Consider the following 23909-nt stretch of genomic DNA (forward strand, 5'->3'; position numbering starts at 1 on the left):
AAATCCTCGCGTCCCCCTTTTTTCCCGCCTTAACTTCACTGCTCCTCCTCTTCTTCTTCTTCTTTCTTCTTCTTCTTCACCGCGACTCCGAGAGGCTGAGCGAAAAGCTTCGCTTCTCTCTCTCCCCGAAGCCTCCGTCAGTCGCCATTTCTGATCGGATCTCGCCTTCTCCTTCGATCGCCGAAGCCCTGCGCTTGCGGCGTCTTCGGATTCGTTTTCGGCGATCACGCTTCCTCGAGCGGTTCAGCTTCCGTTCGTGCGTACATCTGATTTCGTTCGTTCGTCCTTCCGCCGCTCGGAATCAGGTAATCAGTCGACGTCTCTGATTTCTTCTTTCGGCTCGCGCGATGAGGCGAATCGGTTTGCGAGCGAGCTCGTTGCGTCGTTTTGTTTTCGTCGGCATTGGAACGGCGATAGTTTGAGAATCGGATCGGCAAGGAACTGTCTCCCTCGCGTGCTTGTCTGAATTTCGTAGGTGCGTTTGTGCGGTTGCGATGGTCTTGAGAGAACGGCGAAGTTCAGGAGGCTGCTCAAACAAGTTTGTGGAATTCTGACGTCGGCAGCGGCTGTTGTATCTTAATAAGAACTGATTAGACGTCTGGATTCGTCCGAGAAGAGCCAGACTGAAAACGGTTAGATGGCGGCATTATCAACGACGAGGAAGGAGGATTAGTGTAACTAAGCATCTGATTCGGTTTTTGTTAGAGATTTAGCCCAGATTTGGCTAGATGTTATCCATACGAATTTGTCGAGTCTGATCTGTGGTCCTTTTGCAGAATCCGCTATGACATTGACTGTTGGATTCTTTAATTGATTGTCGCCGTTCACTTTCTGGTTCTGGATTCAATAACTGCTTCTGTGCATTACGTATTTTCTTAGCTGAGACTGCAGATATTACTCTGCTACTACGCAATACAAGAGTTGTAAGTACCTGCACCCACAATCTTAAGACACGGACAATAAGATGTTTCCATGCCTATAATTTGCTTTCGTTCTTGTCTGTCAAAGTTACTCAATGACACCCATAAGTGTTGATGGCAAAAATATAACCAACCATTAAAGCAAGCTTGAATAAGTTTTTTGTTCGCCCTGTTAATTCGGGGGTTTAAGTTTAATTCATGCTTCGTGCATTATATTCAGGCCGCCTTGGTTTTCTTCGCTCCGAGGGAAAAATTGTTATGAACGGGCTGAAATCTTGCGACTAACACATTTGAGAATTGATTGGATCAGAGGTTTCACGTTTGGCATTATCTTGGGTGCAGGATCAGATGAGTGACATTCGCAGTTATGGAAGTAACTTCTTTACAAGCAGCCAATCAAGGAAAATTTCCATAGGAATTATGGTTGACTCATCAGCAAGGAGGAAACCTGGACCAGTGAGGGACACTGAGGTTGCGATGCCAACTGAGCTTGGTGTAGACGCTAACAAACAAGATTTAGCTGGAGGAGGTGTAGCTAGTAACAGAGGAAGGCAAAATGAATGTCAGGAGCATGAAGGATCCCCATGGATTACTAAAAGATCTATTCACAAGAACTCAGCAGATTCGGAAGGTGTATTTCGTGCAAAGCTTACTGGAACTAAAACAGACAAAAATGAGATGCACAGCAAACTCAATGGATTGAAAGGTGCGCCAGTAGATCATTCAGTTCGACTTTTTCCCAACCAGGCCTCATTATTACAATCTGACCATGTCAGCCAGAAAAGGCTTGATGACCACAAGATAAATAGAGAGAGGAATGAAAACCCAGAGACTGTGCATAAGTGTGCATCTTCGACTGTAAGGGTAGTGCTTACATCAAATGGAGTAACTCTGGGGGACAAGACTGGCAGTCTAGTGAAGAACCGAAGTGAATCTTTGAGGATCAAGCTCCGGGAGTTGCTGGAAACTGTTTCCTCACCTAACAAAGAGAAGCCCAGCTTGCAACCTGTTGAGGTTGGTGTCACTTCGCTTCAGCCAGAGCAGAACCAGAATCAAACAGGCGACACAGTTATCAAGCCTAAGCAAAATTCAGATACGATAGAGAATGATTCTGAAAGTTCAGATCCTACAAATAGAAGGCCGGTGACTCGGGCTTTGACCCGAAAAAGAGCCTCAAGTAAGTCAAAACCGAAGAAATTAGAAAGTGGCCTTCTCTCGGCTTACAAACAGAAATCCAAAGAAAGAAATGTCTTCACATTTGAAGAGGGGCACATTGGAATACGAGGTACTGCTAAAGGAAGTTCCTCAAAAGTTATCAGCAACAAGAAAACTGAGAGAACATATGCCAGAATCGATCCACGCAAGCTTTCATTTTCTTCGAAGAACAATCAGGATGAGAATCAGCACTCAACTGACAAAAATGAAAATTCACCATCAGAGGAAAGATCATCTTCACATGGTTACAGAAGACGAAGCTTGCATGAATTTACTTTGCCTGTCAACATCAAGCTGGAACAGATTTGTCGAGAAAAAGATCTCCCCAAGCAACCAGCAATAAGCAAGCCATGTCAGCATGAAGCTATTAACAGCCCAGCTTTAGCCAAAAATAAGGACCAGAGAGAAGGTACTGGTAACATATTCCCAAAAGGTTATGTTGATCGGCAAGATGATTTCCCAAGTCCAACATTTCAAAGAACTCGGATGGCAGGTTCCTCACCAAGTCCATTCATTCAAGAAGACCAGGCAGAGCAGGAAGTTGGTAATATTGCGCAAGGAAAAGGAATTTTTGACAAGGAAGATATCTTCAGCTTCAAGAGTTTCCTTTCGAGGAAGTTTCAAGATGGATCTAGGGTGCAATCTGAAGCTTTTGTATCCTCTGTTGTTTATCGTGTTTCTGCTTTTTAATGATGATATTGAATCATTGATAAGGATGTTTATACTTTATATACTTGAATACAGTTTTGTCTGTCAATTGGCTTCCTTATTAAACATCCAGGAAGTTGCAAAGGAGCTTCCAGATTCTCCTCCGAGAAATGCAGTCCTTTCGAAGGAGAATGACATAGATCATAGCTCATCTGAATCATCATCTGAAGAGAAAGAGTCAGAGAGCTCTGAGAAAGAAGGTATATCCATCATGGAACCCATTGCTTCAGTTGCTGATTGCAAATTTCATCACAGAATTGATGACAGGTGGATATCGGTATAATAACTAGTGCTCTAATATTATTCCCCCGTGGATTGCAAGCATCATGGGATCGGGGTTTGCAATTGCTGTACATATCTTGTTAAGGAATTGATGTTTATGACAAATGTGTATCTGTAACTAAGGTTAAATTTGATAACTGCTGAAATATAGTTTTGTCATGCAGATGTATATCATCAAATCAATTAGGATGCAAAATTACATGTGGCTGTTGAGAGGCATTAGTAGTTTAGAAGAGCTAAATTCTTGGATTCATCGCTAAAATAATAATTCAAGTTGAATTTATAATAACATCTGTTCCCTTATGTACATGGCAACTTGAAATCCCCTTATTGCGTCTGGGATTAGACATGTTGCCTCAGTAGAATAATTTTGCAAGAGTGATTAACTGGCACTAAGTAGAACCTAAGATTTATTTCAGTAAGGACTAACTAAGAAAACTAAGGATACTGATATGATATTTAAGATGCAGTGTCGGTGAGTTTCACTGACAACTATAACCCATTTGCATGAATTATAATCATCCAACTGAAGTAGCTTATAGTCTACTACTTAAATATTTGCTTAATTTCTTAAATATGGGTTGATGAGGGTGCTCGTGCTGGATGCATGCTAGATAAAGTGTTTAATCAAGTATTTGTGATCAACATTTGGAGTAAAATAAAGCACTACATAATTTATTAGTCTTAACCGGTTGAAAATTGGCCAAAAAAAAAACACAAAAAAAAACAGGTAGCCATGGATTGTGCCTTTTCCTTCTGGAGTTTTCTCCTTTTTACTATCTTCTCTTTTATCTGCTGACCTTCCTCATGAGTAATTTTCTTAGCCGCTTATAACATTCTTCCGCAGGTCCTCACAAAGAGGAGCCATTCTCACCAAAAACTGGTGTTGCTGAGAAACTGAGGTTTATGTTGCATAGAAATAAGAGGCAGTGCAGTGATGAAGGCATTCAGTCTCGTGATTCTGATCCTGCCTCAATCTCTCCAAAAGGCATTAGGCCTGCACTATCTTTTCTTCCTTCTCTAGTCTCAAACACCTTATAAGTTGTTTTCTCTTCGTGCATAAGCTTCTCAACTAATTGTATGTCTCATCTTGAAATTGCAGAGACTGGAGAAAGCAATTTGGGGCGACATACAGTGGAAGAGAATACAGAGGATGGATACACAAAGTTCACTTCGTTTTTCCCTCTTTCAATTTCCTAACATAACAGGATAGTCTCTTTATGAGTTGCTTCCTGCTCACTCGTAATTTCATGATACTTAATGATTCTTCAGGGACATTGGATTGCTTGCCTTGGCCTTGGAGAAGCTTAAAAGCAAGTTGAAGTCACTTACCAGAAAGAAGTCTGCCGAAATTTTGACATCCGTCACTGAGAGGATTCGTGTGCAGCTGCAAACTGTTGAGTCTCAAATTCAATCAGACATGTAGGTATACGTAAGCTAGGCCTTATTAACTGAATAGTCAATATCCTTGCGCATTACAATATCTCTTTCCTTCCTTTAGGGGGAAGCTCAAAAGCCTAAACAAACAAAAAAGGAAACGTCTAGAAACAGAATTTCAAGGTAAGAACTATTCTCACAGGCTGTCATATGCTATTCGACGATAGCATTAGAAAAGTAGAACTGACTAAATGTTCATAACAACTTCCAAAATTTTACTCTCATTTAGCGACTATGAACTATGTGCCTCTTTGGCAATTTTTCTGTGTGAAATTTTGATCCTTCCATTACATGTGGAAACAAATCAATGGAGAGTCCTGTTCTGTCACATTGTTTAAATACTTTTTGTAGAACCATTTGTTGGCTTTTATCTATTAGAGTGAAAGAAAAATAAAGACCACAGTCCACAGTCAAGGTCCTCCTCCCGTAACTTGTAGAATTGATTGTTGGAAGGTGACGTCACCAGATGAAAATGACCACGATGACAAGCTTCTTCATCATAGGTTGCCATGATTTAGAATTATATCTGGCCCTTACATATTAAAACAACCCTTATATATATATGATCCTTGCATATCATAAATGGCACTTGTCACTACTTTCGCACTGGCATGAGTTAAGATTTGGTAAAACCTTTCCATGGTCAAGAAAGTTTCATCTACAATGTACTTGTGATCTAGGGACATTATGCTGAGAGCTAAGATAACTCCAGTAATTTGGTTACTATTTTAATCTGACTTTGGATATACTATAGTCGCACTAAGGGTATTGTACGTGTTTCATTGTTTGCATCATGCCTTTGGAAGGTTACATTTTTTAGTAGCCTTGGTCATCCTTTGCTCCCTTAGGAGTCTTGCACATCACTTCGTTTCTTTGCTTCTTAATTGCAGAGCAAGATGAACAACTCAATTTAATTCACGGGAACTTTATAAAAGAGATAAATAGGCACCTTCAGAGTTTCAAAGGCACGATCGAAGGTCTCGAGAAGAACAAAATACAGTTGGCAGAAGTTATGGAGAAGCAGAGTATGTTCTTTTGCTCTGGTGGGGTTTGCTGCATGAAGCAGGCATGAGGAGTCTAATCTGACTACTTTAGAAATGCTTTGTCATCTTGAAATTCACATATGTTGGTATAAATCAAGATTTTCTGGGACAAATGAAGATAAATATGATCTCATGATCTCACAAACAATCCTTGTGTCTAAGGATGCATCAATAAAGAATCTTAGACCGAAGTTTGACAGTAGAGCCTGACTGCTGAATACAGATAAGATTAAATCTTTTAGTTCTTTGAGAAATCCACATGTAGTATAAGAAGGTGCTTTGAGCACAGCTTTACTTAATTCCATATGCTTCTAGACCTATGGCTTAACGGATGTGTATTAATTGGCTGAGTTGTTCTCTTCACTGCATAATAATGAATGAGTTGGGTGCAGGTGCAACTATGTTGAAATTTAAGATTTGATACTGTTGGTTTTCGTTACTAACACTTCTCTTCACTCTCTGCAATTTCAGAAGCTTCACACAAGAAACTTATCTCGCAACTGGAAGAAGCAATTGGGACCCAACTCCATGATGCTGAGAAAAGGATCTCGGACATGAACAATGTAAGTTTCTTGACTTCATGCCAGCAAAAATATACTGGTAGCACGTCAAGCATGTTAAATCTTGACCTAGCATGTATTATAGAACCTAGCTTGCCATACTTGCCACTCATCGGCCAGTAGACATTCAGAAGCGCTACTCATTGGGCTGTTTCACTTACAAGGAAGTGTGGCTCGGACTTTGATCTCTATTTAGATCTCGATTGTTTTCATGTAGATTGATGTTTTTGCAATATTCTGTACCTCCAACTACTCATGCTATGGTTGTTTGCGGTCTGATCCTCCAGAGATTAGGGTGATAGGACATCATGTGATCACGCATGACTAAATTAGAGCCAAGACAAGATTAGGAGTTTTTTATATGGCCTTGTGACAATTTTCTTTTCAATATTGATTGCAGTTGGCGAGGGAGCAACTGCTCCAGCTGAAACTTGTCATGGAGAAGTGTTTAGAAGGAGGACTTCTATCTTGAAATCATGTCTACTTCTGGTTTGCAAATGGCATCCGCTCTGTGGACAGGTCTGGAGGATAGTAAACCATACGAAGAGCCCGAAACAAATCATCTTTCTAATCTGAAATATCTTTCATAGTTTATGCTTTTGCTTGTACATTCTCATATTTAGATCTCCATCATCGAGGGCGGTATGGTAGGCATTTTCGGTTCTTGATATTGCTCATTGAGGGTAACAAGGTTATAGGAGAATTTGACGATTGGGATCTGTTCATAGCAAACAGGTGGTTTCATTTGGTTTCCGGTATTTGAAGCAGCGCAGCTTGTAATGGCACGCATTATTTTCACTAGCTCGTAGACAGATTGTGACATCTTTCTAGCAACTACTTTGAAAGACGTCTTCATTCACTTTCTAGCAATTTGACAATATGTATACATACACACACGTTCTGGAAAATAAAAAGAGTAGGATGGATTGTCGCATAGCAAATCGTCCAATTGCTAGTTGGCCGGTGCTGGCAAATTATGTTCCTTTCAGTTGTTTAGTGTGAGAACTATCAGTCGGCCTTTTGTGGGAGCATACAAATGAACATGCTTTGTATGCTTTGTGCCTGTTCAGATTATGATATACCTGAAGGCAAAGCATCGAAGCTAGGTGCAACACCGGCAGCCCCTGGAAAAGCTATCTCAACCCGGCCAGCGACTCCTTAAGAGTGGGCCACTCCTAGACCTGCGAAATCACTGGAGCAAGCTACAACTGCTTTTCCTCACAGAACAGCCCTCCGTTCCGCTCCGAGCTTTAGGAGATTCTTTCTCGAGGGAACGCTTTCAGATCACAGACTTATGTTTGTCTTGTTGTCCTGTCCTCGTGGTAGCGTTCTTACACCCAACCGATAATTTTTTTACTTTAGTTGCTAGCCACTTATCTCCATTAGATCCCCTGATGAAGAACCTTGATCCGGTGCGTATCCTTTCTCCTTCATCTCCAATAGCAAGAGATCCAAAACTCGGTAGATGTTGTCCGACTCTGGATGTATCTGGCCTCTTGCATGGAATGTGTGAATTCTGAACCCGATCTGAATCCAACTCCTTCCAGGGGTCTTCGACAAGCCCTTCTCTTTTATCACCGCCCTGACAATCGAAGCATCCCGCCATCTCTGGCTGGACGCATAAATGTTGTGCAGAAGCACATGGTGTCCTGGATCTATCAGGTTCTCGTCAATGATTTTCCTTCCCACAAAACTAGCTAGCACAACGTTGTCATGAGCTCTGCAAGCACTCAGTAAACTTCCCCAGACACTAATATCCGGTTCCACGGGCATTTCCTTGATGAAGTTGAATGCGCGGTCGAGCTGTCCCGCTCTTCCCAGAAGGTCCACCATGCATGAATAGTGTTCCCTTTCTGGCATAATTTTGTATTTGCTTCTCATTGCATCATAGATGCACCATCCTCTCTCAACCAAACCTGCATGGCTACAAGCCGAAAGGAGTCCAATAAAGGTAATTTTGTTGGGTCTCATTCTCAACCCCTTCATTTCTTCGAAAAATGAGAGCGCCTGCTCTCCCAGACCATGGGTTGCATGAGCACAGATGATCGTGTTATATGTCACGATATTCTTTTCCATCACTCTGTTGAAAACCTTGATTCCGAGTTCCAAATGTCCGCACTTGCAATACATTTCTATCAATGAGTTTTCAACAGAAACCACTTCCCCAATACTAGTCCTAATTGTGTAGCCATGGATTTCTTTTCCATGTGTAACATTCCCAATTTCAGTACATACAGGAAGAATGCTCAGAATTGTAACAGCATTCGGCGTGAGATCGAACTTCCAGATTTTCTGGAATACACCGAGTGCTGAATCAGAATCGCCGTTTATTGAATAACCAACAATCATTGAGTTGAACATCACAATGTCACAAAAAGACATCGTGTATAAAATGTTCTCTGCTGCTCTTTTCGTTCCACAGTTCATATACATATCGATTAGCGCACTCATTATAACACCATCAGATTCAAAGCCTTGTTTAAGTATATAGCCGTGCATCTCTTTTCCATGTTTCAGCAACTTCAGCTTTCCAAGTCCAGGCAAAACACTTGATGCAACAATGACATTAGTTTTTATGCCCACATTGTTCATATCAAGATAAAGCTCCACGCTCCGACGATACTCGCCATTCTGCGAGTAACCTGCAATGAGGGCACTCCAAGACACTGCGTCCTTATTCACGATTCTGCAAAACACTGCATGTGCCTCATTAGTGAGCCTGCATTTGCCGTACATATCTAGGAGAGCATTTGAAACATATATATCACTCTCAAAACCACTCCTCACTGCAAATCCCTGCAATGTCATTCCCATATGCGCATCTTCCAATACGCCACATGCAGGCAAAATGCTTGCCACAGTTACAGAATCGGGTCTTAACCCTTCCTGCCTCATTCTCTTAAGCAGACGCAATGCTTCAAGCGAATCCCCGTTGCGCACAGCCCCACCTATCATTGCACTCCAAGAAGCTAAATCCTTTCTCGGCATCTCCTCAAATACATCGCGCGCCTCTGTTAAGCTACCGCATTTAGCAAACATGTCGATCATTGCACATTCGACATAAACATTCCGTTTTGCATCAAATTCTGTCTCATTAAACTTGATCAAGTCGCACACTTTTTGTCCCGCCTCGAGGTCATTCGACCTGGAACAGGCCTTGAGAACAATCGGATAAGTGAAATTATCAGGGACAACTTCTTCCCTAAGCATCCAGCGGAAGAAATCGATGGCTTCCAAGAATCGCTCCGCACCGACCAATCCCCTAAGAATGGCATTGTAAGCAACATTACTCTTCTTCGGCATTTCTTCAAACACATCGAGCGCATCATCGAGACGGCCAAACCTGACGTAAACGTTGACAAGCTGGGAACCAAGCAACCCATCATTAGTTTCTGGGTCAAAGACCCCACTGACGATCAAAACGACGTGCAGTCTCTTGGCTTCAAGGAGATCGAACGGTGACTTGAGTCGAGAGAACAAGTAGCTATAGCTTTGATCCGAGCAATGTCGCCTACAGGAGTGTTCGACCAAATGGGCTTTTGATTGTTGGGCACTTGTGGATTTGATCGATCGCTTGGTTTGGTGAAAGAATTTGTGAAGTGGGTTCAGATGGGAGATGGGCGTGGATGGTGTGGCGCTCCACAATTTCGATTTACACAGCATACTTCTAATATGGTACCAATGGGACCAAAATTAAGAAGAGGATTTGATGTCCACATGCACATTTGGTTCGTCCGAAGATTCTTCGGTTTGTGCATGAATCACTAAAAGAAGAGAGATTCATACGCTTGAAGTTTGGAAGTACCAATTTCATAGGATTGCGGGTAAAATTTTTATTGTTACGAGCCCAAAAGAGAGAGAATCGGTCCGCAGGTGGCAAATTTTTGTAAAGCTTGGTAAGCTTCAAATGCTATTGTTGAAAAAGTCGTGACCGATATCCTTTTAGTAATTTATCGATTCTATACGAATTTACCCACGATTATTTGATTGCACGTCAATTTTTTTATTTGTGTGACTTTTTAAATTTACGAACTCTTTATCAGCTTGTCGACATAATTTTAGTGGCTTACCAATTTGTAATAGATCAAGTTACCACTAAGTTTTATCGACTCTCGTTTTGATTTTTTATGAACACGGTTCTTCGTAGATTACATCTTCTCTAGTAACTTACTATTCCTTTTTTTTTTCTTCTTGCATAAACTACCAGTATATAAATTTACCAACTCTGGTATTCGAATTACCAACTTCAAGTTGAGATACTCGTTAATTTTTCTCTCGATAATTTATTATAGTACGACATTACTAAGCTTAATTTGAGTAACTTAACCAAATATATTTTATTTGTAAAGTGCCAGCTTCGGAAATAACTAAGTATTATTTGCATAACTTACCAAAACTATCAATTTACTCACTCTCATTTAAAATTACCAACTTTCATTCGAATTACTACTGCATGTTATTTGAGTTACTTACCTTTATTTGGTTTTCTATAAATTAACGCAACGATTCAATCCTTTGATTTTGCCCGACTGAAAAGCTTCGTGCTTGGGGTCAAGTAGGGGCAAGATCGGTTCAAACTGATGACCTGAACAAAGTAGAGTTGAGAGCTGAATCGTGCCAAACCAAATTGAGTTTGGAGCCTCGCCGGATCAAAAAAATCGAACCCTCGCTTTTATGGAATAGGGTGTTTTTGGCAATTTAGTTTGTGAACCGAACCGGTATTTGACAATTCAGTCCAGCTTCAATTTATTTGAAACCGAACTAAACCACTAAATCGGTTTTCATCAAAACTTTTCCTTTGCTGACATTCCTTGCTTTTTTTTTCTTTGAATAGGCTATTCCGTGATAGAAATATGGATCTGTTAGACACGATTGGTCATAATTTCCTATTCGGGGTGAGTTTTGACGGTTATTAAGTCTATTTTCGTCCTCAAAATCTGACTTTATAGCCTCTCTCTAACCTGAGAAAATATTTAGTGGTTTGCGAGCGCCTCAACAGTTGTTGATGTAGCATGCGTTTATGCACTTTGAGCTAATTCTTAACATAGTTCTTTTTTATCTATTTGATACGGATAACATGTTTGGTGTAAATTAAATGTAAAGTTTTGAGGCCCACTTTCATTTATCTTGGAAATTGTTATGCTTAGAATGTCTGAAAAACAAGGGCCAAGAAACCCACATTTAAAAATGAGAAATGCTAATCAACTCAACAATTTGCTCTTGAATGGGGTCGCCCTGTACTGATTTTTGTTAAGTGCATCCTCTGAGGTCTTATTCAGAGAATCTGGCTAAGCTGGACCATAATAATAATAATAATAATAACAATAATGGAGCTGAGAGAGACATTATCATAAGAAAAAAGGGAAAATGATGCAAACAGCCCCTGAACTTTGACTCAATGTGCAATTTGGTCCCTGAACTTTTAATTTGTTCAATGTAGTCCCTGAACTTTAACCTAAAGTTCAATTTGGTCCATGAACTTTTAATTTGTTCAATGTGGTCCCTGAACTTTTAATATGTGTTCAATTTAGTCCCTGAATTATTTGAAAATGTTCAATGTAGTCCTTTCATTAATTCAAGTGCAGGGACTATATTGAACATTTTCATATAGTTCAGGGACTAAATTGAACACATATTAAAAATTCAGGGACCACATTGAATAAATTAAAAGTTCAGGGATCAAATTGAATATTAGGTTAAAGTTCAGGGACTACATTGAACAAATTAAAAGTTCATGGACTAAATTGTACATTGAGTCAAAGTTCAGGGACTGTTTGTGTCATTATCCCAAGAAAAAAAAAGAAGACAATTATTTCCAATAAGATTGGGCTTCTTAGCTCCACCCTCGCTATGGATTTTTTTATTTTATGGGCCTTGCGCTTTTCAAAGAACACGACCTCGCTTCGACTCAATAGTCTGGAGCTATCTCCCTCCTGCACAAACATCACAATCACATGTCAATGGAAAAATCTTGAGACGTTTTGAAATTGAAAAAAAAAAAAAAATTCTATACATTGCTATATTATCGAGCCCTAACAAATGCAACATTATATTTAATAACTATAATCGTGAGTCCCACATATAAGCTTATTCCTATAAGCAACCTTTCTTGTGCGACTTCCCCCTCCATTTAATGAAGCTTATAACTCGACGTATTAGTGGAATTAGTCAACAGCCCGTCTCGGGCCCTGTATGTCCGTTAGAAGATGACGTGATATGAAGAATCTTTCTCGTTAGGTCATGGATTTGTCGGTCCTCGATTAGACTGGACCGATGTAAGGAAAAGTTAGGAAAGAAAATGCGCCTTCGTTCTCGTAACTACCCGTTACAGGCATAATTCAAGAGCTTAATCAAACCCGTTTTCTAACCCAAAAGAATAAAGGAGAAAAGTGGGAAGATAGATAATCAGTAGGAGAGACTTAATCAGATCCAGATTAAAAGAGGATGTCAAGTGATGCAATATGCATGATGAAAGTTGACTATCATCTCCCACTACAACTAAAAAGGGAAGGGGATTTGCAATAATTCTAGGGTTTGGAGAGGACACAATATCTGATCAGCATTATTAAGCTTGACAACAGACGTCTCTCATTGACTCTGTCAAATCCTGCACTTTGTGATAGCACTAAAGTTGCTTAATCCCCTCCTAATTGCTCCTCCTTCCTTACTCGAAAGTGATCAAATTGGCGCCACAGTTTCTGCCCCCTCCCTCTACTTTTTTAATCTTTGCATATGCTTCGCCTCTTTCATCAATCACATTCTGAATTCTACACCACTAAAAATGAATAAGACTAAGGTTGCATTATACAACTAATAAAACCTCTATTAATTCCGCATAATCAAATTTGGGGGGGCGGACGTATAATTAATGAAATAATGTAGAGAGATGACAAGCATGTGCTCGTGTTGCACCCAATGCTTCAATGGCTCAATATTATTGCGTGGAATACATAGAGTGTCACGAGGAATTGACCCTTGTTTAGTGCTAGGGCTTTTCGTCCTTCGACACCAACGTGGCTTGCCTCCTGTTGATGTTATCTTTTTCTTTCTTTAAAACAAAAAAAAGAGAATTGTGGGTCATGTTCTTTTAGGACATTAACATCAAAGGGTTCCTACACACGATCGAGCCATGGAAAGCTGTTGCGTCCACACAAGCGCAACTAGATGGGGGCAATTTGAGATTATTATAACGAAATTAATGAGGATAGCAATTAAGCACAAGGTGTCTAATCCCATTATCTCTCTCCATCTCTCTCTCTCTATCTCTCTGTCTCTCTCCATCTCTGTGGTTGATCTTTCTTGTCAATGGGTTGTCATCCTCTCTGCTCAAGGGGGGGAAAAGGGTGATGAGAATACATGTCGTTGGGGGTGTGTTCTTGTTCAAGGACATCTCGATTGTGCCGGTTGAGATTTTCAAGAGATTGGAAGCAAAAGGGGTTTCTGTTGATTAGAACTTTCAGAATCCTTGTGTCTGAATGATGTGAACTTACGACATTCATTGATGATCCCCATTAAACATCCCATCAACCCCCATTCTTGTGGGGGGGTTTTAGTTGGGTTTTTCGAGGACTAATCGTGCCTTTTTCTTGCATGATAATTGCTTAGGGTTTTGATGTGTATTGTATTCTCCCTTCTCAGATGATAATTTTACAAAGGGGGGGCAAATGGCATGATGGAGAGTCTTATCCAAAGTAGAGAATCCGACGACACTCGTGGAGGCAAGATAAATGGGATTTTTCTAAATTGGAAAATATATGATTTAGTTAATGTTGCTGCTTATATACATGCAAAGTAGAGGGACATAATAACTTAGCCCAATTTTGTGGGTATTAATTCTCTAAAAAACCCCCAACTTTAGATCCAATCTCAACTATGCCCGAACTTTTTCTTGTTTAAAAAAAATCCTCTATTCTCACTCGAGTCCCGAATTTGCCCACGTGTCAGAATTGGTTTTTTCAATATTTCAACATCAGGAGATTCTTATTGTTTCATATGAAAGCGAGGGTATTGATGAAGATGCATGTTCTAATAATAAACCTCTAATTAGTTCTGATATTGATAATTTTGAAGAAACTGGTTACGATTTAAGGCCTATCTTATGGCCAATTCTTTACCTATCAAACAAAAATGTTTCGAGTGCCCTCGTGTTCTGGCAGGGGCGGATAGGTCGCCTGAATTCAATGCAAAGATCCCATCAAATTTTTTTTTTTTGGTCCTTGTAATCTCAGGAGAAACAATTATTGGGTTCTGTGGTACGAAAAATGTGGCTGAGAGAAAGGAAAAATTAGGTGGATTTCATGTTCGACAGCAGCCCATGCAAAACCCAACCGTGTGGACAGCGATCCACCTCCTGTACGGTCTTCATGGAAATCTCCATCTTCCATACTTTGTTTTTTTTTTCTTTTGGCTTTTTTCCTTTTTCCTTTTTTGGGAGCCTCCATATTAGCCAAAAACAATTATATTTCAGCATACCAAGAAATATCCACTTCCATATGTGGATCTCAAAGCAAGCATTGGTTGTGCGAATTTCTAAAATTTCCCACCTAATTTATTTGGCCAAACTTTTCTGTTAAATTAAATGACCGCTCGAAAAGACACGAATGACGTGGGCCAGATGAAGTAAAGAGCGAATAGGGAATGGAATGGACGGTTCCAGCGATTTCGCACAATGAACAAGTGATGTGTACACATTCTATCGATCCTCGGAGGCCTCGAAAATTTATGGAAGAAAAGAAAATATGAAAGAGTTGAAATGAAATGGATCTTTGACTTTTCCTTCTTCTCGCAATATGAGGAAAAGAACATAAAAAGACATGAATCGAGTGGAGTAAAGAGTGACCGAGGAAAGGAATAGAGTGGGAGGGCGTGTTACGAAACTAAGTTGATTACTTCAAGGCATTATTCGAGAGAAGATCCACTCTAAGGGTGCGTTTGGTACAGCATTTGGAATGCTACTTTGGGAATGCAATTGCCTTTGGGTGGAAGCCTTTTAGGAAAAATGCAAATGGCGTTTGGTAAAAACTCATTTGCAAAGCTATTTTGACCCAAGTGGTGTTTGGTTAATTTTTTTTACAAATGGGCTTTGAGGGGGTTTTTTTAAAAAAAAGGCAAAAATACCCTTCGCCGGCTCCGGCGAAGGGCTACGGCCGCCGGCGAGCCAGATCTGGCGCCGGCAGCCGTCGCCCGTCGCCGAGCGACCCCCGGCGAGGGACGCCGACCTCGGGCGACGAGGCCCGAGGTCGCGCGACCTCGGCCGACGGCCGCCCTGGGTCGTGCGACCCAGGCCGACGGCCGCTTTGGGTCGCGCGACCCAGGCGCTGACGGCTTGGGTCAGCGCGACCCAGGCCGACGGCCGCCTGGGTCGCGGACGGCCGCCCTGGGTCGCACGACCCCGGGCCCGACGGCCGCCTGGGTCGCGACCTCGGGCGACGGTCGCCCGAGGTCACGGGACCCAGGCGGCCGAACCTGGGCGGTCGCCCGACCCCGAGCGGCCGCGCCTAGGCGATCGCCTGACCCCGGGCGGCCGTCGCCTGGGTCGGGTGACCTCGCGGACCTTCGCGGTCGGCCGGCCCTTTGCCCTCGCCGGAGTCCCTTTGGTGAAGAAGATGAAACGATCTTGAGAGGGCAAAGCGGAATATTGAAATTTGAGTGAGGGTAGTTTGGGAAGTATAAAAATGATTTTGGCATTTGGTTCAAGGGTGAAAGTCCAAAGCTAGTCGATCAGCGTTGGGCTTTCGGCATTGAAAATGCTAGTTTTGAGCATTTTCAATGCTCAATGCTAACCGTTTGGTTCAGCATTTTTGGGAAGGGGCTTTCGGGGCTGAAAGCCCCTTCCCAATGCTGTACCAAACGCAGCCTAAGTGAAAACGGTCTCGGTTCAAGGGCCACAGCGGAAATTCCCCGACCTTCGAGGGCGTATTATTGCGAGGTAATTTCTTTTTCCCAATTATCATTATCAAGCTTGTTCTTAGTAGTATTTGCCCTATGGGAAAACCAAGGGGAGCCACCCAATGCAGAGGGGGACAGCAATCTGGTAACATCCGAATTTTCCCCACTTAGCGAAGAGAAGATGTGACGTTGGATTTACAGTTGGATGATGAAGTAGTTGATGGGTCCCAACCGAAATCTTCAATTGTTTTGCAGATGGGCCTCAGCTCTTTGAAAGCCAGCAGCATCTTCCATTGCAATGATTAACCAGTCATGATATGATATTTATCCCAAAATAGAATTGACACAAAGGTGATTTATTTACATATATGAATTTATATGTGCATAAAATTATTCCTTCCCCCACCCTTTAATTAATTGCGCTTTTATGTTTGAAATCATTGTGACATGCCCACTTGATTTGATTTTGACGTGGTTATTTTCTGGGATTCCGAGTCATTATTCTATTGATTGCACGTCTGTTTTTTTCAACAAAAAAAGATAATTTTTTTTTGCAGTTTACTCTGATATGGTAAAATAAAAAAGAAGGGGTTTTTGTTTTACCACTATTTTTTCCTCATTAGGAGAAAATTATGCACAAGTTTGTCAGTTGGATAGCTCGCATGTCAACCAAGTTGTTTTGCTTTTCTTTTTTCCTTAGTGTCTTCTTGATATTGTCCGTCGATTATTTACGAGGATAACGACTCGCCGCGTGAGTTGGGGAAACTCTTGCATTGCTCCGAGTTAGATGCGGTGATGATGTCGATCATGGCATTGCCGACGAGAATGGTTTGTATATGTAAATTAAATCCATGACGAGTCTTAAGAGTTGGAGTTAATTTTGACTTTCTGAAATGAGATCTTAGATGATTTTGATGTAATGGAGGGGATGAATTTGTTGAGAAAGTCGTCTCCCCCGACCAACAATGTCATTCACACGTTTTTGGGGCAAGGGTCATGATAGCATTGGTTGACCATTGATCATATAATTAAGCACAATTCTAAGCATTCTAAGCTTCCATAACATAAGGGTCAAGTCGGATATAATGTACCCACTGGGCCTTATCGATCGCAAATCTCTCACTATTAACTGTCATGATAGGTTCGTAGTAGCACCTAAGAACATTCAATTGCAAATAAGGATAAGGAGACTCCCTTCTTCCGGCAATTGTAAGCCCACTAATCACACGACACTTAACTCTATCAAAATTGCCGACCTCTACTCTCGTGTTAATTCCCTTCAATCCATTGAAACTGACGGCACTCGCGTTACTCTATGTCACCGAATACCTTTTTCGCTAGTGGCAGACGTACAGTAAAAGTTAGAAAAGAGAGACAGCGAAACTATTTATATCCAAATCGAGGACGGTTCGTCAGCTCCCACTTGGATCGCCACTACTTTTCACGATTTTATGCAATTGGAAAACGGGTACTGACAATCATCTCGATCTCGGTTATGACTTCGATCCACTGCAAAAATATGGATCATAAGCAATGAGTAACAGTTAAAAAGAAAAGTTAATCGAGTGTCTGAAGTCAAACTAGAAAAAGCTTGATTCTCTTTTTATCATGGCCACCTTTTTTAAAATTAAATTTCTTTAATTTAATTTAATTCTGAAGTCATATTAAATAAATTGGATGTTCACCATTTAAGCGGCAGGAGAGGAAGTTTAACCTGGTGAATCTTTTCTTCTTTTTAATTTTTTATATATTGGCGTTAAAAGTTCAACCGAATAATGGCAGACAAAGCAGTGCAAAGTGCAAACTAATCAAGAGATTTTCGTTTTTTTAATCGAGATTAAATAGTGGAGGAAACTGTTGAGATTACCCATTTGGTTTAAACAAGGTTTTGCCGACAATCACTGTGCTAATGACGTCATATTATTGTCCCCATAATAACCCTCTCTTTCTCTTTCTCTTTCTCCTCCCGACGAATCTTGGTCTTTATAAAGTTGCGATGGCAACTTTCAACCCGAAAAAAAATAATACAAATAAATTTATAGTATTTTTTATATGAAAAAGTTAAATCCTAATAGGATTGGAAAAAGGGAAAAAAAGAAAAGAAAAGGGTATAATAAGCAGGGAAAAAGAAAGCCTCAAGGGTTCTCGGGGAGTCAAGAATTTTGCACATTTCAAGATTAGATAAAATTCACGGAGACCATATAAATAAATGAAGATTTTCGGATCTAGTTAGATAAATTTTCAAAAAAATATATTTCTTTTTTTTTTTTCGTGGAGAATGTTATGATATGTTATGGGCAATTAATACGATAAAAGAGGAGCGACGCACGTAAAAGAGTCGCGAGCCGCATATGAAAATCACTATTTATACCCTCTCAATTGTCGCAATTTGAGTGCTCTTTCTAAGACCAGATCTACAATGATTTGGACCATATAAATCCTGCCCAAAAGTACGAATTCAAACTCAAAGTGCCGAGAATGAAGGGCTCGAATGTATTCGGAAGAAATGCGGCGGTTTAGCAGAGTGCGAGACGCGCGATTACCCGATGATCGAGAGCGATTCAGCAGAGATTAGAACCGGGGCATGGCTTTGGGAATCCCAAGGGTTACGGGATGCCCACCAAAAGGGTACGCAATAATCAAGAGGACTTAATTAGTGGAGTTTCTACAAGTAAATGCGATGCATAGGGACGATCTAAATCAAATCGTACTGCCCAACTTGGGGCGATGGATCACTACTCATTAGGTGGGGCACATGCATGATGAAGGCGATTCGAAGGCCCACACCAAAAATCCTTGCTTTTGGTGAATTTGTGTGGGTTTAATGCCGTGGGGCCTCGACCAAATCCTTCCTCACATTTCTAGTAAAATGAAGGTTTGAGGACTTTGAGACTTGCATTTCCAAATCCGATCGATTTTCAAGTACTCTCGGAAGCACGAGTATCTCTATCCATCCAAATACCGGATGACGCCCGCATACTTGGTATTTCGTTATATTCGATGAGTAATGACAGCTCGAGTCGATAATTACCGGTGTGCTCAGAGGAGGGTATTTGAAAGATTTCGTAACAATGCATCGTTTGGTGATGGTTGCTCTCTCGACCCCACTTATCTTTTCCTTTTTTTCCTTCGGTGATGTTATGTCATTCGTGTGTACTTGACATGAGGAATGTGACACGTCCTTGGAAGAGCAAAGGGGTGTGTGTTGTTTTGTCAAGTGGGAATTTTTATCCGCTTCTCGGGGCTTAATCGGATCTATTGGATGTGAAAAAGGGTCAGCCAAGCTATCCAATCTGAAAAACACACACATTTCAAGATATAAGCATATTAATATATATGTTTTTTTCGTACACACCCAATAATGGAAGCAAGAGAAGCTTCAAGTTTGGTTTGTTCCCATGGAATTAATGAGGACAGCTCTTAGTTCAGCTTTGGTCTCATATCGGATGTGAATGTTCGGAGAGATTTCGATTCGATAGGGTACCATTCAATGTCTTCCTTTCTTCTTCGTTTGCGTTCTTTTTTTCCTTTTGGGTTGGGGATTGCCGGGGGAGAAAAGGTCGAATCCTTCTTATACATAATCATGTTTAAACCTTTCTTAAATCCATAACTAAACAAGATAACTACCCTGAATTAGTAGCATATTCAACATAAAGAACAAGTTCTTGTGTAGTAGAACATGTTTGTGTCGATAAGAATGTATAGCAAAACATAAGATTTCTCAATAATTAAAATACAAACAAAACATACTTTGCCTGTAAAGATACGGCCTAACTTAATTTTGAAAGGCACGGCTTAACTTTACGCACGACAGAAGATACATTCATAACTTTTGAAATACATGCATAATTAGTTGAAAATCACATTACAAAATTCCGTGTCTTTTTTGTGCAGAGCAGAGTACAAACTGCGTATATTCATGATAAAGTGTAGAGGGTGCATGGTACGACCTTATACACACCGAAATCTATTGTAAACCTTTTTCGAACTTTTGAAATCTACTATAAACCTTTTTACGAACTTTTAAACTTTGTAACTTTTGATACCCATTTGCAATCCATTCGTGATGGCTCCGCATTTCGGATAATTACAAAAAAAAAAAACTCTAAATTTATTGCGCTTTTGCCTATTCAGTTATAAAATTTTTAATTTGCTAATTTTGTTCTAAATATTTTGACAATTTGCCAACATAGTCTATTATGCCAATTTTGGCCAGAAATCGCTAGACGTGACAATTTACCAGTGTAGTCCATCCGACTGTCCTACAGGGTACGCCCGGCGCTGATGTGTACAATTTTTTTTTAATTTTTTTCTTCTCTTCTCCTTTCCATCTTTTTTTTTTTCACTGTGGCCGGCGAGGGTCGCCGGAGCTCGCCGATCGTAGGCAAGGGCTGCGAAGCCCTTGCCGGAGGCTAGCGAGGCCATCGCAGCAGCCTTGCTATCCACGACCGAAGGTGGCCCGGGATGGAACCGATTTGGATGATTCAGAGGAAGGCTCGAGGAGGAGGACAACGAGGACGATGTCAGGGTCCAGTTGAAAGCGAGCTTGGCGTTGGACGACTGCTGCTCCTTGAGCTGCAAGTCAAGGTAGCACTTGGAGCATAGATCCCGAGTCGCGGATCTCCTAATTAAAGAAGCTGAAGTTGTTCGAGTAGAGATGCAAAGCTTGGCATCGGTGCTCTTCTACCATTTTTTGACTCGTCAACAGATCAAATCGAGTGATTTTCACCTTACCAAAAAAAAAAAATCGAGCGATTTTTAAACCGATCGTGACCTTAACACATTCAAAACCACAATCAAACGCCGGCAAATAGATCCGGACCGATCTAAGGTCTTTTTCAACACCAAACGAAATCATCAACATCGAGACCTGAAAGTTGGAGAAGACCAAGACGCTTTTGGATGAGGCCAGGTGAGGGCTTTGCGGCCCTCGCCCAGTGGCCGACGAGCTCTAGTGACCCTCGCCGGCCACAGTGGAAAAAAAAAAAAGAAAAGAAGGAAAAGAGAAGAAAATAAAAAAAATTAATAAAAAGATTAGAAAAAATATTTAAAAAATTAAAAACTCGTCAATGTTAGCGCCGGCCGTGCCATGTAAGATGGCTTGCGTTCACGTCAACAATGTCCAGTCAAAATTGACTCGATGGATTAAAATGTTTGGGACTAAATTGACTCAATGGAATGGTTTGATACTAAATTGGCATAAATGCAATAGGTTTATAATTTTTTTGGTAATTTCACTCCGCATTTCTTACTGCATATTCTAAAATTTGGTTTACCCTATCACTGCTGCTTTTCTTGTCTTGGGTTGGTAAGTAATTCCTCATAAAAAGGGAACGAATTATTTTGCCTTCATAAATCTTGTGTGGTGCTTTCCCCTTGGCATTTGACCTCTCGTTTCTCATTGACGAGGGAGAGAGAGAGAGATAGAGAAAGAGACCAAGCATTAAGTTAAAAGCTAAAAGAAATCACACTTGTATCAACATAGATCACAAATACAACCTGGCCAAGATTGTGCTTCCACTGCTTTAAACCAATCGAGGAATGTAACTCCAAAAACTTCACAACGTCTCAGGAGATACGACAATGCCAGAGCTAAGATTAGGAGCTGGAAGGATTTCTTCGTATGTGCTTTTTTCTTTTGGAGAAAAGAGAAGTTTAACTCGGTCTTTGCTTGGACTACCGTAGAGTACTTGCTTTCCATCGGGCGACCCTACTTTCGGGTGGACTATTCTATGCCTTTTTTTCCCTCTAATTCATGAGAATGGGACATCCCTTTTTGGCATTAACTTTGAACCTTAATAGGGGCAAAATGATTGAGGACATGTCCCCTACGCAGTGGGGTCAAATTAGACTAAGGACACATATTTCACAACCTTACCCCACAGCCTCAACTACACAAAACCTTATCCATGCAAATTCTCACATTTTTTTTATCCTCTTCCTCCGCCGAGCCGAGAAAGTATATCACCCGAGGACGCTTATATCGTGTGGCGTGCTGACGTTGCATGGTCGAACTATTACGCTTTTTTTTCTTTATCTTACACGTTAAATGGCGATAGATATATATCTTGAAAAAGGAAAGTTTAGTGAATTAGTTTGACTATATATGTTAACTTGTTACGCGATGGACGATAGTAAGTATTTTTTCATGTTTGCGAGGATATACATGAAGCAGACATATATCCGATGATCAGTCAAAAGAGGTGCAAGCACCCAAAAAAACCTAATAATTCATAATTTGATGTGATCCATTAGTACACACTCGTGCAAACAGTGAACCTAGACCACCACCACCACCGCCATCTCCCTCAGTCTCAGCCAAGACCGACGGTCCTACCTCGATACCCTTCTCGATCTCCTCCGCAGACCCCATAATATAATCATAATTTCTCAAAGCAAAATAAGGGGTCTTTTCAATGCCCCACTTTCGCTACAATTAAGCCCGTTTCTAGTATAATTAATCTTAATTCATTAAGCTAATCCTATGTGGTCTCTATTTCGTGACGAGCTAAGGGGCGAGAGGAAGCGGACACGGAACTAAAATGTCTATCAGATGTCGTATAAAGAAGGGTTTAGGTTCGACATTAGGACACCACAAACACAACACGTTTTTTTGCCTTTCCTTAGTTTGATGAGTTCATCGTTCGGCGTAATGAACTCTCCTTATAAAGCTAGACCCTAGGATTCAGACAAACAGAGAAGAAATATAATAAAGATACAGCTCGGAACATACCATTTGAAATCGGGCAGGACAGCTATCCAAAGTATTTGATTAATGTTCGATCGCCACATTATTAAAACATAACTAGTATCAATGCATCATGCATTGCACAGATGAAGATTCACTTGAAAATCTCAATGTTCTATAACGTTACTCGAGGATTAACTCCAATGATTAGGCCCCATCTTGCTTCTTGGCATGAAATTAGACCTCAAGGGTCTCCATTAAAGATTGCCAACTTGATGCTCGAATAAAGCAAGGAACAAAAATTTCTACATGCGCTTTTTGATTTGGCTACATAAAGTAGCGATTAAAAATTGCTGTCGCCCACTTTGGAAGAAGCTTTAGGGTTCTTTATTTTCCTTTTGCCAATTATGAAATGTTTAGATTATGAAGGGGAATGGGGTTGACTAGAGGAACAGCTCATGTGCATGCATATGATAAGCTCGCGAGTGTATAATGAAGGGCATGGAGACTACAAGCATCATTTCATTTCATTTTTTTTAGTAATATTGATAGTTTGTACCTTATTGGGTGTGTGAATTGGGACATTGCAAAGGTCAAGGGAGGCCTCATAATGGTGTTACTAGGAGACAAACCCTAATAAGAAAAATGAAAAGGTGCATTTATTTTTTTCATTTTTCTCACAAGTCCTTATATGAATGGATTTGATGGGATATTCCCTTTTCAATTCAGAGTAGCTTGTGTAAAAATGTGTGATAGAATTATGAAAAAGGGAATAAAAAACCGAAGAGGTAGAGCTAAAGAGTGTTCGAAAGTTTTCTTATGTCATCGGTGTTTTCGAATTTCTATTTTGTTATTAATTATCGAAAGCACTCACTAGAAGATCCTTTTATCATAAACCTAAATATATCGTATATGGGTAGGCCAAATTGAAATAAAACTCATCGCATTTTCTCTTCTTTCCGAATTTATCCCCACCTTTCAAAATCATATCAAATCTATCCCGAGATAGACTCCCTCCAAAATTTTGTCTTTTTGATTACCTTTTTCACCTCTTTAGCATTAATTATTTGTAGCATTGCAATTAAGACTATATTTTATAAAAGAACTTAATTATTCCTTTTTTCTTCGTACCAAAAAATTCGAAAAAACATTACTAATGAACAAATAT

The 23909-nt window shown here is 40.5% G+C and overlaps 2 protein-coding genes across 4 annotated transcripts; one reads left to right on the forward strand and one right to left on the reverse strand.

Moving 5' to 3' along the window:
* Window positions 1–44: 44 nt before the first annotated feature.
* Window positions 45–7151, forward strand: LOC115689574 (meiosis-specific protein ASY3). Of its 3 annotated transcripts, XM_056307072.1 has the most exons (11): window positions 45–305; window positions 1263–2544; window positions 2629–2789; window positions 2917–3043; window positions 3973–4113; window positions 4228–4291; window positions 4398–4547; window positions 4627–4685; window positions 5453–5587; window positions 6077–6168; window positions 6566–7151. In XM_056307072.1, exons 2-11 carry the CDS (start codon window positions 1269–1271, stop codon window positions 6635–6637), a joined length of 2277 nt encoding a protein of 758 aa, XP_056163047.1. In that variant the 5' UTR covers window positions 45–305; window positions 1263–1268; the 3' UTR covers window positions 6638–7151. The 3 variants fall into 3 exon arrangements, with proteins under 3 accessions (XP_056163047.1, XP_030471521.1, XP_056163046.1); XM_030615661.2 differs by having other exon boundaries at window positions 1263–2789; XM_056307071.1 differs by lacking the exon at window positions 45–305 and adding an exon at window positions 776–923 and having other exon boundaries at window positions 1263–2789.
* A 379-nt stretch (window positions 7152–7530) lies between these two features.
* Window positions 7531–9468, reverse strand: LOC115689540 (pentatricopeptide repeat-containing protein At1g11290, chloroplastic-like). The gene has a single exon (XM_030615616.2). The coding sequence runs from the start codon at window positions 9466–9468 to the stop codon at window positions 7531–7533; it is 1938 nt and encodes a 645-aa protein (XP_030471476.2).
* Window positions 9469–23909: the final 14441 nt, after the last annotated feature.

This window comes from Syzygium oleosum, unplaced genomic scaffold, assembly GCF_021117445.2.
Source record: "Syzygium oleosum isolate NSW1041296 unplaced genomic scaffold, Sole_v2.1 Sole_v2.49, whole genome shotgun sequence".
Classification (NCBI taxonomy): Eukaryota; Viridiplantae; Streptophyta; class Magnoliopsida; order Myrtales; family Myrtaceae; genus Syzygium; species Syzygium oleosum.

Coding starts and splice junctions, on each gene's coding strand:
- LOC115689574 (XM_030615661.2), top strand. CDS start 1,269: ATGAGTGACATTCGCAGTTATGGAAGTAACTTCTTTACAAGCAGCCAA. Junction 4,114..4,227: donor TGCCTCAATCTCTCCAAAAG/GCATTAGGCCTG, acceptor TTGAAATTGCAG/AGACTGGAGAAAGCAATTTG. Junction 5,588..6,076: donor AGAAGTTATGGAGAAGCAGA/GTATGTTCTTTT, acceptor CTGCAATTTCAG/AAGCTTCACACAAGAAACTT.
- LOC115689540 (XM_030615616.2), bottom strand. CDS start 9,468: ATGCCGAAGAAGAGTAATGTTGCTTACAATGCCATTCTTAGGGGATTG.